General features: G+C 39.3%; 1 protein-coding gene across 1 annotated transcript in view; it reads right to left on the bottom strand.

The window, feature by feature from the left end:
- Positions 1–1,237: 1,237 nt before the first annotated feature.
- Positions 1,238–12,998, bottom strand: part of drd2b (dopamine receptor D2b) — a 39,006-nt gene continuing 27,245 nt past the window's right edge. Inside the window, exons 3-8 of the mRNA XM_064350985.1 lie at positions 10,551–10,660; positions 5,752–5,888; positions 4,043–4,236; positions 2,850–2,936; positions 1,884–2,235; positions 1,238–1,617 (exon numbers count right to left, since the gene is read on the bottom strand). Of these exons, the coding sequence (XP_064207055.1) occupies positions 1,421–1,617; positions 1,884–2,235; positions 2,850–2,936; positions 4,043–4,236; positions 5,752–5,888; positions 10,551–10,660 (1,077 nt within the window). The 3' untranslated portion in view covers positions 1,238–1,420. The remainder of the gene's footprint in view (positions 1,618–1,883; positions 2,236–2,849; positions 2,937–4,042; positions 4,237–5,751; positions 5,889–10,550; positions 10,661–12,998) is intronic.

Below are 12,998 nucleotides of genomic sequence, written 5' to 3'. Positions count from 1 at the left end.
CCAGAATTCTCCAATCCCCTGCCCCCCACACACCTACTCACCAACCCAGACTATTCCAGTATAAACCTCTCACGTTGTGCTTTTTGTTAATTTAGTCAGAAACATTGATGTCTTAAACTGACCAAATGAACATATGTACCCCTTTCACATGGTAGAACTAGGACCATTTATATCCCTTTCCCACTGTAGAGCTGGAAATAGCCTAGCTCATTTATACCCCTTTTCATTATACAGCTGGGACCAGGCTGGGTCATTTATACTCCTTTCCCACTGTAGAGAGGGAAATAGCCTAGCTCATTTATACCCCTTTTCACTGTAGAGCTGGGACCAGGTTAGCTCATTTATACTCCTTTCCCAATGCAGAGCTGGAAATAGCCTTGCTCATTTATACCCCTTTTCACTATAGAGCTGGAACCAGGCTGGCTCATTTATACTCTTTTCCCACTACAGAGCTGTAAATATCCTGGCTCTTTACACCTCTTTTTGATGATAGAGCTGGAACCAGGGCAGCTTGTTATATTCCATTCTCACTGCAGTGCAGAAACCATTCTGACTCATTTTACCCTTTTTTCCACTGTACAGAAAGAACAATACTGACTTGCTTAGTAGCACTTTCAGGAGGGTTTTTCATGTTGTCTTTTGCACTCAATGCATGACAGCCTGGTAGCCTTCATTGTGTCTGCCATAAGAAGGCTGTGGGCAGAGCCACAGGTTCCATTAGCTTCTGCATTCAACAATGAGGAGAGCTCAACAAGGGCACACTGTAAAGGTCATCAACAAAACCAAAACAAAACAAATGAACAGGAACACTAGGCTGGCAGACAAATGGGTTAATACGGGACTTGGTTCCTACATAAAGACCCAGAACTACGATTGTAAGCAAAGTCCAGACATTCGTCTTGATCCGAGCAGACAACAGCGTTCAATACCGGTAATGCAATGTAAAAAGCAATCAATCATAATGTTGACGACGAGCCAGCATTGGCCCCAGCTGGTGTTGGGCTGGTTCCAGCACTAGGGTGGATAGTGAGTATTACTGGTCCCCTTTTCCTTAAATCCAGCACACTCAGGTCTTTACCAGAGTAGCACGCCAAACAAATTTGTTTAATTGACTGGTCCTGGGCTATTATACATTCCAATGAGATCACAGAGACCGCTGAATTTACATTCTGTTTAAAGCAGGACAAAAGACTATTGTCTTTGTAAAAAAAAAAAAAAAAAAAAAAAGGTCCCGTGTATCTCCTGTTTCAAGGATTTGCTTGAACTCCCTCTTCGAACTGAAGGTAACAAAGCATTGGAGACGTGCTAACAAACCCAAACTCCAAAAACGGAGCAGGCGCTGTCAGGAAAGGCATGGCTGTTTATCTCTCTCTGTCTCTCTCACTCTTTCCATGTTCCCTTCAGGAATATTTTTTTTTCTTCAGCAGTGCAGTATCTTAATGAAAGCCTTTCTGAACTCGACGTTGAAAGTGGTGTATATGATGGGGTTGACTGCGCTGTTTACGTATCCCAGCCAAGTGAAAGCGTTGTACATCTCCACGGAGACCTTGCAGGTTGTGCAGTGAGTGTTTAAAATGTGCGTGATGAAAAACGGCAACCAGCAAATGATAAATACACCTGGAAAACAAAGAGGGAGAGAGAGAGAAAAAAGTGATCTTCTACTTTAAAATGTCTTAATTTTCATAGTTGCAGTTTTAGAATTTTCCGTATTGTACATGAAGAACAACATCAAAACACAATCTATTGACAGATGTTCATATTACTAACGTCATATTTGACATTTATGTTGCATTCATAGACTATTATGGTTTGCATAGATATCCCAGAATAGAGTCTCCAGTGCTTGAAGGTGGGAGGAAAAGGAAAAAAACTGGCTATCTTACCCAGAACAATAGCCAACATCTGTGTGGCTTTCTTCTCTTTCTGCTGAGAGATCTTCCGTTTGTTCAGGGTCTTGACGGAGGTGCGGGTTTTCCCGTTGGGCAGTGCCTGGGTCTCGAAGGCCTTGCCGGTCTTGGGAGCGTCCGCGTCTCTCGCGTGGCCGTTCTCGCTGTTGGCCCGGCTGACCGCCGGGGTCGGGGGCGCCGAGCTCGGGCACGGGTTCGAGGAGCCGGGTGTGCAGAGATGTTGCCCGCTCGCCTCGGGTGCCAGCTTTTTCTTCTCAAGGGGACTGTTGCTGCTCATCATGTCCAGCTCCATGTGGTTACTGTGCTGCACAGCCTCCTGAATCAGAATCTGGCCCAAAACACCGCAGAGTGGCTCAGTGTGGGCGTGCCCTGGTACATTTCATCTACAAGCAGTCATCTTTTTATTGCACAAGCATTTAATTAAATCGAGTTTAAGAGATCACACATAATCCCTTTATGACATGTAACATCTGTTAAAATGTAATTAACGCCGAACATTTTATTGTGTGCGAAGTGTCCTACCGTAGATAAGGGGCACTTAAAAGCTTCGTGATCATGGCATTTCATTTCTGTACAATTAATCTCTGTACACAGTAAAACACATGTTTGAACTGAACTGTGGTTGTCTTGAACGACAAAAAATGGAAAGATCAGTGTAACAGGGTGCTGTACCACCACATGTGACCAGGACTGCCTGTTCGCGCCAGGGCATAGACTCCACCAGGTTGTTATAAGGCGGTCATAAAGTTTGTGTGCTTATGACAAGAGTAATATATGGGCATTATTTACAGCTAATGAAGGAAGACATGCTTGATAAATTCTTTATGTAGCATCCAAAACATATTCTAATTAACATAGAGTCAGGGGGTGTGGTATTTTACATTAAGATGACAAACAAAATTAATCCTTTCTTTGTTTAATAGAAAAGGCCAATTGCCTTACCACTTGCTTGTTTTTTAGAGTGAAGCCGCCATTCGACTTGACAATCACAGTGCAGAGTTTCACGTCCTCCACGTTAGTACACTTCTCCTGCACAGAAAGAAGGGAAAGATCAGGCCGGTAGGTGACTCCTGTTGGGCCCCTGTTCAACATGGGCGTCATCGTGGGCAGTGGACTGCCACTGGATAACCGAATGCCTGAACACTGCCTGCACAAGTGTACTTGTCCAACAGTAGTAAGAGCTTTTGGAGGAGACAGCATTCCTGTCTTCACTTTCCATATGCCGCAATGAGGCCACTATATATATATAATATATATATATTAGTGAGCTCCATAAGGCTTTGGACAAAGACAAATTTTTTTCCTACATTTGACTCTATACTCCACAATTTTAGACTTGTAATAAAACATTTTTATACATTTTGGTTTCACCATGTTTATAAAAAATGCTGTAATTTCTACATTACCCCACAATAATATTAAGGACATCTTAATACATTTGGGACATAATATATATTATATATATTAATACACAGTATATATAATAACTGGAGATTTCAGACAAATATTTGTTGTAGACCAAAGGCAATTGGGTACAAAAATTAATTTCGTCTTACAGATTTCCTTATAAATGAAGAAGGTATGTATTCCTTTTTAATACCTAACGTGATCATTTGAAAATGACAATATTGTAATTCATGATCTAAATAAATACACATTAAAGGAACACATTAGAAGCAAATTATTTTGTTTCAAGTCAGGAAAATAGGTCTCTCTCTTTCTAAATGATGACGGTGCTGTTATTTACATAAGCACTTTCATCACCATGCAAAGAAAAATAGATGCTGGATAAATTCAGAAGGGTAAAAGCAAAGGAATCTCATTTCCCTCTTCCTCCTTTTCCACTCTCAACATCTTTCTTTCTCTCTTGCTTTCTCTCTGCTTCGTCCTCTGTCTCATGATGAATAATATCTTTGGCAGAGTTCATTGATCTGGAACAGGCCATTATAACGAAACAGCTACAGAAATCAATCGCAAGACGGGTCAAAAGCCAAATGTGGGAAATCGTAATTACCGTTGTATTGCAAAGCGCACGAAAACAGAAGCACAGCCCAAAACGGTAACACCCCCCCCTCCCCCCAGCCTCTCCTCGGCTACACGTTGTTTGTGCATCCTCAAAGAGGCGGAGAACGCACCTTCGTGGCAGCGTCAGCATCCGTCCTCCGGGTGCTGCGCTTGGTGTTCACGCGTTTCCGCCGTTTCCGGAGCACCACGTAGATCTGTACGTAAACCAGCAAGGTGATGATGAAGGGGACATAGAAGGACACGATAGAGGAGTACACCACGAAGGCGGGGTTGGCGATTACACAGAGGGCGTCTTCACGGGTGGCTGGAATGCACAGCACACACACACATTCACATACACGTGCATATATAAATATATTCATATATACACAGCAGTGGTGGCTGGTGAGATATAAACAATACACACAGTTAATTCATTTGGTAATTATCATGACCCTGTTTTAGGAATCAATTTAAAGGAGATGGGAAGCACTCAGTAATAAGACTCTGGTACATTTGCTTTTTTACCTTAAATACGATATGGCCCTGCATTCAAATCTGAAATTGACCCATATTCTCCAGGAAAATGAACTACAGTTTGCTTTTTTGCAGCTAGTTGCACAAGGGTGCAGCCATCTGGAAACAAGAGGTTGGTTGGTTTGTCTCAGCGGCTCAAGCTATTCCTATTACTAGACTGCTGACTTTCAATGAGTTCGACAATGAATTGTGAGGGGAAAAAACAAAACTGAGACCCCATGGAGGGTGCTTTTGTAATACCCTGGGATGCTCAAATAAGTATTACCGACCAAAACTCAGGAATTTTCACGAACTGCCTCCTACAAGACTACAACTACTATGTTGCTGGTTGCTCTGAAATGGCAGAGTCCACCTGTGGTATGGGGGGGTTGGGTGGGTCTGCAATGACCACGGTTCCCCTGTTCCACAGGTGGGCTCAGCGCAGCCAGGCAGTGGTGCAGTAGTTGCGGTCTCATCAGAGGCAGTTTGTGGAAAAAAATGGGTCAATTTCAATTTAAAAATTGAATGCAGGGCCATACCTTACCTGAGGGGAAAAAATGAACCATTTTACTGATTGCTTCACATCACATTTAAATGCCTTCAGCTTGATTGCACTGGTCACTGTCTTTCAGCAGTTCACATGAAACCGATTTAAATAGGGCTTTAAATCAAAAAGTACATTTCAGATCTCTTTGTTATGCTCGGTGGTCTCCAAAGTAAATTGATGTTTTTTTTTTTTTTTCTTTTTCACAGTCAAAATAATTAGTGAAGTGCACTGTTAATTCTGCTCCATTAGATATCAGCTAATTGGCAAAATAGTAGATTCTGTATTCTTCTTCTTTCTGTTATGATTATTAAGAATAAGGTGGAGCCCAATTTGGGCTTCAGCACCATTCAGGCTAAACTGGAACTGCTCAGCAAAACATATGGGTAATAGTAAGGTATGAGAAATTAAGTTAATCATCTTTGCTCAGGCTGGCTTGTACATTCTTGACCTTTCAATCATAGACTCACATGATCCAATCAAGACAGTGGCCTGTATTCAATCAACCCGTGTCCTTAACTTTGACTTAAACACAAACATTACATTTTCTTCACAAGGAAAAATAAAAATAATTCTGACTATTAATTATTGGTCATAGTTAAGGGGTTAACTGGAGTCCCAGCAAATTCATGCTCCATGGTAAAGCGCTATGATTGACACAGCACTCCGTGGTATAGCAATACCCTAGGGTAAGGTTGTTCATTACAAATTTCACAATTCCTCACACCATTAATAAACTGTCGCTTTGCTCAACATGCGCAAGCAAAAAGTCTTGTTTACCTGTATTATTTAATCCAAACAAGAGGGGGCAGGATATGGCAAATGACAGGACCCAGACCACAGAAATCATTACAGTAACCCTTCTTTTGGAGCTGTAGCGTGTGTTATACAGCATTGGCATGGCAACAGCTGTGTATCTGAGGGAGATATCGGAGGGAGATTAGAACATGGGAAGGAAAGGATGCAAGAGAGTGGGGGTAGAAGAGGGGAAAGAACAGGAAGATGAGGGAAACAGACAGGCTGAAAAAATCACCATGCCATTTCCTCATTTGCATTAAACAATTCTTTAATTCTGTTTCTCTGACATCCAGCCACACCCATAACTAAGGACATCTGCCTGTTTACAGTAAAAGTCAACAGTACAGTTTTGGCCACACCCAGGCAGGAAATAATATTAAAAATCAACGAAACTTAAAGTAAAAAAATATCATATAGAAGATAAATAAAAAAGAGGCCGAGGCAACTGCAAAAAAGTCCACTATTGGGTTCTTTTCTCATCCAAAATGTATTTTTTCCTTCATGCAATGTCTAACTTGTACATAACTCTGATTGGTTTTTCAACTTAATTTGTTCTGAATAAACTAGACCAAACCTCACTCCCACATGAAGTAATGATCTTCAAATACATTAACAAAGCTGTATAGATACATTTTCAGTCGTTAGTAGTTATCAACTACTAACAACTAGTTATCAATTAGTCAATTCCAATTCATGTAACCTTATTGTAAAGTGTTACCCACTAAATCCTAAATACTGTTTTATATTTGCACTTCCTGCTAAATTACCTTGGAATGTGACAGAATGAGATTACCCTCATTATCACATGACCCATCTATTGCCATCTGCGTAAGAGCCTCAACTGGTTTAAAAAGAGATGTGAAGTCACATTCTACTAATACCCAGTCAGGGTCTATTTCATCTCAGCAAGTTTAGCCATTTCAAAAGATATACAAAATCATTTCATATTTGGTAGTGCAAGATCCACCTTTATATTTTGAAAGACTCTCTCTAAAAGTATGGGAATGGTAGAGTGAAATCTTATTTTTGCCATATATTTAAGCCATTTGGATTTGAGATCAAAAGATGAATATGAGACAAAAGTACAGGCAACCAGCTGTAAAAAAAAAAAGCAGTTTCTGTAAAATGTATGCATGTAAACACCATGAAATCAAAGCTGTTTTTTTGTAATGTTTTTTTTTTCTCGTAATGTCACCTTTTGATCTCAAATAAATCCAAATGCCTTAAGTATAGAGCAAAAATAATTAATTTCAACTGTTACCATACTCTTGGTGGGCACTGTAAGTACTTCAGTCCTTTAGGAAACCATGTGAAATTGACAGATAACATAATGTTAGAATAGCATGTCTGAGAAACAGGCATTGCCTCTCATTCATGCTAGATCACTTTATAACCAGTAAAATACAGACACAATTTTAAGCAGTTTCGCTTTTGGCATTTTGACCTACATAGCCAAACGTACGTGGACACCTGAGATACAACATCTCATTCAAAATTTTGGACATTAAAATGGATTTGGTCCAGTCTTCTGGGAAGGCTGTATACTACCTGAGTATTGCTGTTGGGATTTGTTTCCTTTCAGTCAGAAGACCTCATCAGTGAGGTCAGGCACTGATTGAATGATTAAGCCTGGCCCACAGTTGGCTTTCCAATTGATCCCAAGTGTTGGATGGGGTTGAGGTCAGGGCAAAACCATTTCTATATGGACCTTGCTGTGTGCATTTGTCACACTCTGAACTGAAGACAGTGTACGGAGTCATATTCAGTTGGTTAATGGAGAGGGCATATCCACCTCCGAGCAGTAAGGTGGCGCTACTAACTGCAGGGGTCTGCACTGTGATAGTTAAATCAGAGATTATCTTCTGTTAATGCTATCTGTAAATGGTGTGGTAGTCCGGTGCAGCGAACTCATATGTCCATTCTCCTTCTGTTTTCAGGTAAGGTAATATTCACTCCTGCAATCGGTTAGTGTGTAGCGGTAATAGAAAGTAGAAAGTGATATGTTTTAGTATGAGGTTTAATGGCAACATGATCGTCAGTGAGATTGTGGCGCGAATACACTGTGTTTCTGAACGGGGTCGCCGTCCATTTTGGAAAATATTTGGTGATGATGGTTAAATATTCAATTTCGGAATGTAAACTAAAATAATCGGGTATGGATTGTGAAATATTTAGATCATTAAGCGCCGTTTTGCGAAAGGAACCGGGAGACGGGAAACAGAATGGCCGCGAAAGTGTACCAAGCGTGTGTAGCTTGATAGCCACAGTAGCCGACCGAAGTTATTTTACGATATGCTCAGCTACCTGCTGTGAGTAAATTCAGACATGAATAAATGATACCGGGTATCGTGACGTTCCGAAGCCGATGCATCCTGTGTTTATTGAAGGAAGATTCGCGACTTTATTAGTAGCCTACATCCTGCCTGAGCGAAAGCGAATCTGAAACAATAATTCCCAGCACTAACTCGGAAAGGGAACGTGGGAATATCAGTAGCTGAGCTAATACTCGGCAACTTAATGCATTAAAGTGCACGGATCTGGTATTAAAAGGGACATGTGAAACAGTTAGCTTAAACACAGGGAAAATGCACGGAACTGTATTACCCAGTTTCGTGGGGAAATGAGGTTCGTTCAATATTGCTAGTGGAGTGCAAATAATTGTTTGTCCAGTAGGTGGGAGTATTCAGTTAAATGTAGAGCTATAGAGATTAATAAGCCTAAAAATCTTTGTTAATTAGTTTTAGTGACTGTGTGAGATTGCTGGTCTTTTTGGAATTGTGAAATGTGATACTGATATATGGAATTGATACTCTGTAAAGAAATATGTTTATTTTGGTAATTGAAACAGGCACAAGGTAACTGAACCGTAAAGGGTAAAGTGTTTTCTTTATTTTTGCGACACTGTGAAAGTAAAATCAGAGATTATCTTCTGTTAATGCTATCTGTAAATGGTGTGGTAATCCGGTGCAGCGAACTCATATATGTCCATTCTCCTTCTGTTTTCAGAATTAATAAAAAATTTAAATGTGATACAGTGGCGGGTTTATTCCACGTCAGACCTGTAACACATTGCCGTGCTTAAACAGGAAAGAGCTTTCCCAAAACTGTTGGGGAAACACAGAATCGTCTAAAATGTGATTGTATGCTGTAGCATTAAGATTTGCCTTCACTAGATTAAGGGGCCAAGCCTAAACCATGAAAAACAGCCGGAGAACAAGGGGTATCCAGATACTTTTGGTCATATTGTGTATATGTCTAGGAAAATTCTTGAAAGGGGAGCCACATGAATTTCCTTATGGCAAGTTTATTACTTTTCTTAATCTGACAATGGTCAAATGAACGGTTGTGGTGTTTCTAGTTAAAAAAACTACTTTTTAACTAGGCTACTGTGGCTATCTTGGCTACTGTGGTCATCTACCCACATACAAACAATTAGTAGGTCTATCATGTATACAATAACCCATCACAATCCATTTAAAAATATGACACACTTTCTTTTATTTTTAATTCATGGTAATTGAGGAATATCTGAATCCACACCTACCTAGATACTTGTGTTTAATAATAAATTATCACAGTTTCCCTTTGTATAAATATTACATATTGTCTAAAGACCTGACACCATTCGGCGTGATAAATACACAAAGGCAATGGGCAAAACATCTCAATAGCTCAGAAGGCTTTCAGGATTTCAATAATCAATACACCAATCCAGCAAAAGGTGACATTCAAAGGAAGTGGGCCAGAAACACCAACCTCCTGCAAGAGTGATCGAACCAAGACCTACTGACGTCAGAGATGACAGACTGGACCACTTCTCAACTCTGATCAATACAGGAAGGTGCAGGCTATGCACTGACGACCAGAGCACTATCACAGAGCTACACAGTTAAGTAGCTCTGTACTGTCACAGACAAATTACCCTCATAATTCCTGAAACTTCCATTTTAAATAAACTGCAGACTGCAATAAATTATATTTTCCAAGGAAGGCTGACTGTACAGCATTTTGAAAGACCATACAAATTCACTGGTCTAAGAAATTATTTTTCAAAAATGTGTTTCATAAGTTCAAACATTTATAAAATGGCAAATATACTGCAATAGTATAATACATGTATTGTTCTCAATTTCAGTTTAATTTCCAAATTTCTTTCTGATTTGGTCTGGCTGTAGCCATTTGTCTTCACAAGAGGGGTTTAACAATTATTTCTAATGAGTACACCGTCTAAGCTGGGATGGAATCCTTCAGGAATAGTAAGCCTCTCTTACTGATTACGTGCCATTGATTTGATTGATGTTGATTGCAAATGATACACCGCCTAATACATGCCTCCAGATCCTTTAAAAACCCAAATATGTCAGAAGAACTATAATTTACTAAATTTAAATTGAGCATTGTATATTTCGTATACTTTCATCTATGCAAACATAAAGAGAATAACTTCAATCATTACAGTGATCACTAAACGCATAACTATGCATGAGCAGAAACAGAAACAACATCATCAGCAGCATTCTAACAAACCACTAGTCTTTAACACTGCTTAGAAGCTTTAATGCATTTAATTTTTAATACCGATTTAGCATGCTGTTTTTTTATTCAGCTGTGGTTTTTACAGCCCAATCGACATGCTTTCAGTAGAATTTAATCTGCAAATATGTGTATTTGGGAGTTTTATTGCAACATTAGAGGTCATCTAAGCACCACCTGATAATTGGACACGATGCCAGCTGTCTTGTTCTGCACAGGGTTTAATGTGCATTTGAGGGAGAACCTACCTGTCAATGCTAATGGCACAGAGATTCAGGATGCTAGCAGTACACATCATGACATCTAGCGTAACAAAGATGTCACAGTGGATTCTGCTGAACCGCCACTCTCCCACCACCTGAAAAGAAGAGATTGGAGGCAATTTATGTAATTTGACATTCAGGCCCAGATTCAATCTGCTTTGGTCCTTAACTTTGACTCGCAATTAAATGCAAGTGTTTTCTCTTTTTGTTTTTCTCTTGACAATCACAGTTTTCAGACTTGACTGGAGCCTCTACTGGAGCATTAACTACCTGGAGGACATCTACAAAGAAATATTGAATTATCTGCAATATGCAATAAACAAAAAGCAGACAATATTCAGTATTCTGAATCAATGTGAGGAAACAGTACACAATTAGACACTGCATAACAGCCGTGACTGCTCAGTGATGCCACTGAGAATATTATCAAGACTAAAGCTACCACCATCCAATTCCACTTTTTCTTTGCATTAATGGTCATGCATGAGGTTGCATGCTTCTACATTCTTTTCGACAAATACAGATATTCATGATTACATGTCTGTATACTAGGAGATGTGCTGGTAATCTGGGACAGGAAGTTACAGAGTACGTTTTCATACTTCTTTGCCATTTTCTCTGAAATTTGGAATTCCAAGTGGCAACTGCAAGTTCATGCCAACACCCTCTGTCAGTTCAGTAGGTGGTGTACTGTCATGGGACGTGCAACTGTGAGGCGCTACTGCATTTCAGTCGGCAGTCCACAAGCCAAGCCGCTACAACACACACTGCGCAGGAGCACTGCATGGCTAAATACACCTGGGACGAACAGATTTGTACATGCAACCAGATCAGCCAGTTCTCCCAATTGCCCATTTCCCCATGGGACTGCTATCCATAGCTTGCATTGGCACCGATCAATGCCATCTGGGTGTAGCATGTATCACTGCTCTAACAAAACGCCTCAGACAAAATCAAGATCAATGGTCTATGCAATCTTTGCATAATGTTTTACTAGCCTGCCTAATTTCAAGTCATTTTGAATGTTTAACAATGTTTGAGGATTTCAAAATCAATTGCAGAATGAGTATGTTTGTTTTTTATAAAAAGGGCAAAAAAATATATATATACATCACATTATATAGATTATACACTTAGTATAAGCTTATAACTTTTTACATTGCAAAGTAAAGTTCTGTGGCAGCTATAATGTGTTCTTCAGAATATCTGCCAGGTGAGAGCAGTTATCTTCCGCATCTCATAGTAATTAAGTCAGCAGATTTAAACACAAGAGCAGCCCTGCCAATATTGTTATCTGACAAGTAGAAGCCATGTTGCGGTCAGTCAACATTTTAATTCTTGGAATTTAAAACCACAAAAGATACAAAGAAACTCAGGGCAATGGGCCAATTAAAAAAGAAAGAAATTGTTTAAGGGCTGGCAGTTAAAGAACAAACAGTTCTATTTGAGAACAGACAATTGAGGATGCTCAAAAAACCTAAAAATATACCCCACATCCATATTCTATTTATTACTACTACTTTCCCTAGCAGAAGACCTAATCCAGGGCAATCTAATCACTAAGAAATACTAAATGTGTATTCAACACTGTGTTTGAATTAAAGCTATTCTTAAAGCTATAAGGAAACATTCATTAGACTTGCTTCAATCTGTATGCTTTTACTTATGTTCATTGTAGCAATCTTACAAAATTAGCTTTATATATTTTTGGAAATTACATTTTTCTAAAACCTTTATACATTTTGTCATGCTTAGCAGAACTGGTCTTCCAAATTAGCACTGTAATACAATTCCCCAAGCATTTCACCAACACCTTGTAAACATCATGGACAACAAATTTGCAATGGATTATGGGAGCCTGAGGCAAGGGGAACACAAAAATAGCTGTGTGCTCTCTCTCTCTCTGAAACTAAACATTAAAGTGTACCTTTTGGGGTATTTGATGGTATTTCAGTTTTAGTGTTGGCTTTCGATTGGCTCAGATTTGTTGTCCATGTGGAAGGATAAATATTAAATATTAAAAATATATATTTAGAGAAAAAATTTTCTGATGACTTGTCAGCTTTACAGTGGCAAGTACAGTGTGCCTTATTTTACAAAAGACATGCATTTACTATCATCTAAAAAATTATCTCTATATTTAGAATTGTGAATTAACGGTTTAAAATTAATCTGTTCTAGATGTGCAGCCTCTGGAAACAAGGAAGGTATTTTATTCTAAATGCATTTATATTATCACCTGCAGATAGTAAACATTACTTTTTAATGTTTTTTTAAATTTTTTTAAGTATCTTACTCAATGACACAGCACAAGTGCTCCACCTGGGATTTGAACTGGTAGCCATCTGATCATAAGCACCACAGTTGTGTACCACAACAGTACCAGTATCATGCAACAACAGAACCCTTACTACACAGACAGGTAAAGACAAT

Source organism: Anguilla rostrata, chromosome 9 (assembly GCF_018555375.3).
Source record: "Anguilla rostrata isolate EN2019 chromosome 9, ASM1855537v3, whole genome shotgun sequence".
NCBI lineage: Eukaryota > Metazoa > Chordata > Actinopteri > Anguilliformes > Anguillidae > Anguilla > Anguilla rostrata.
This window is presented reverse-complemented; position numbering and strand designations above follow the sequence as displayed.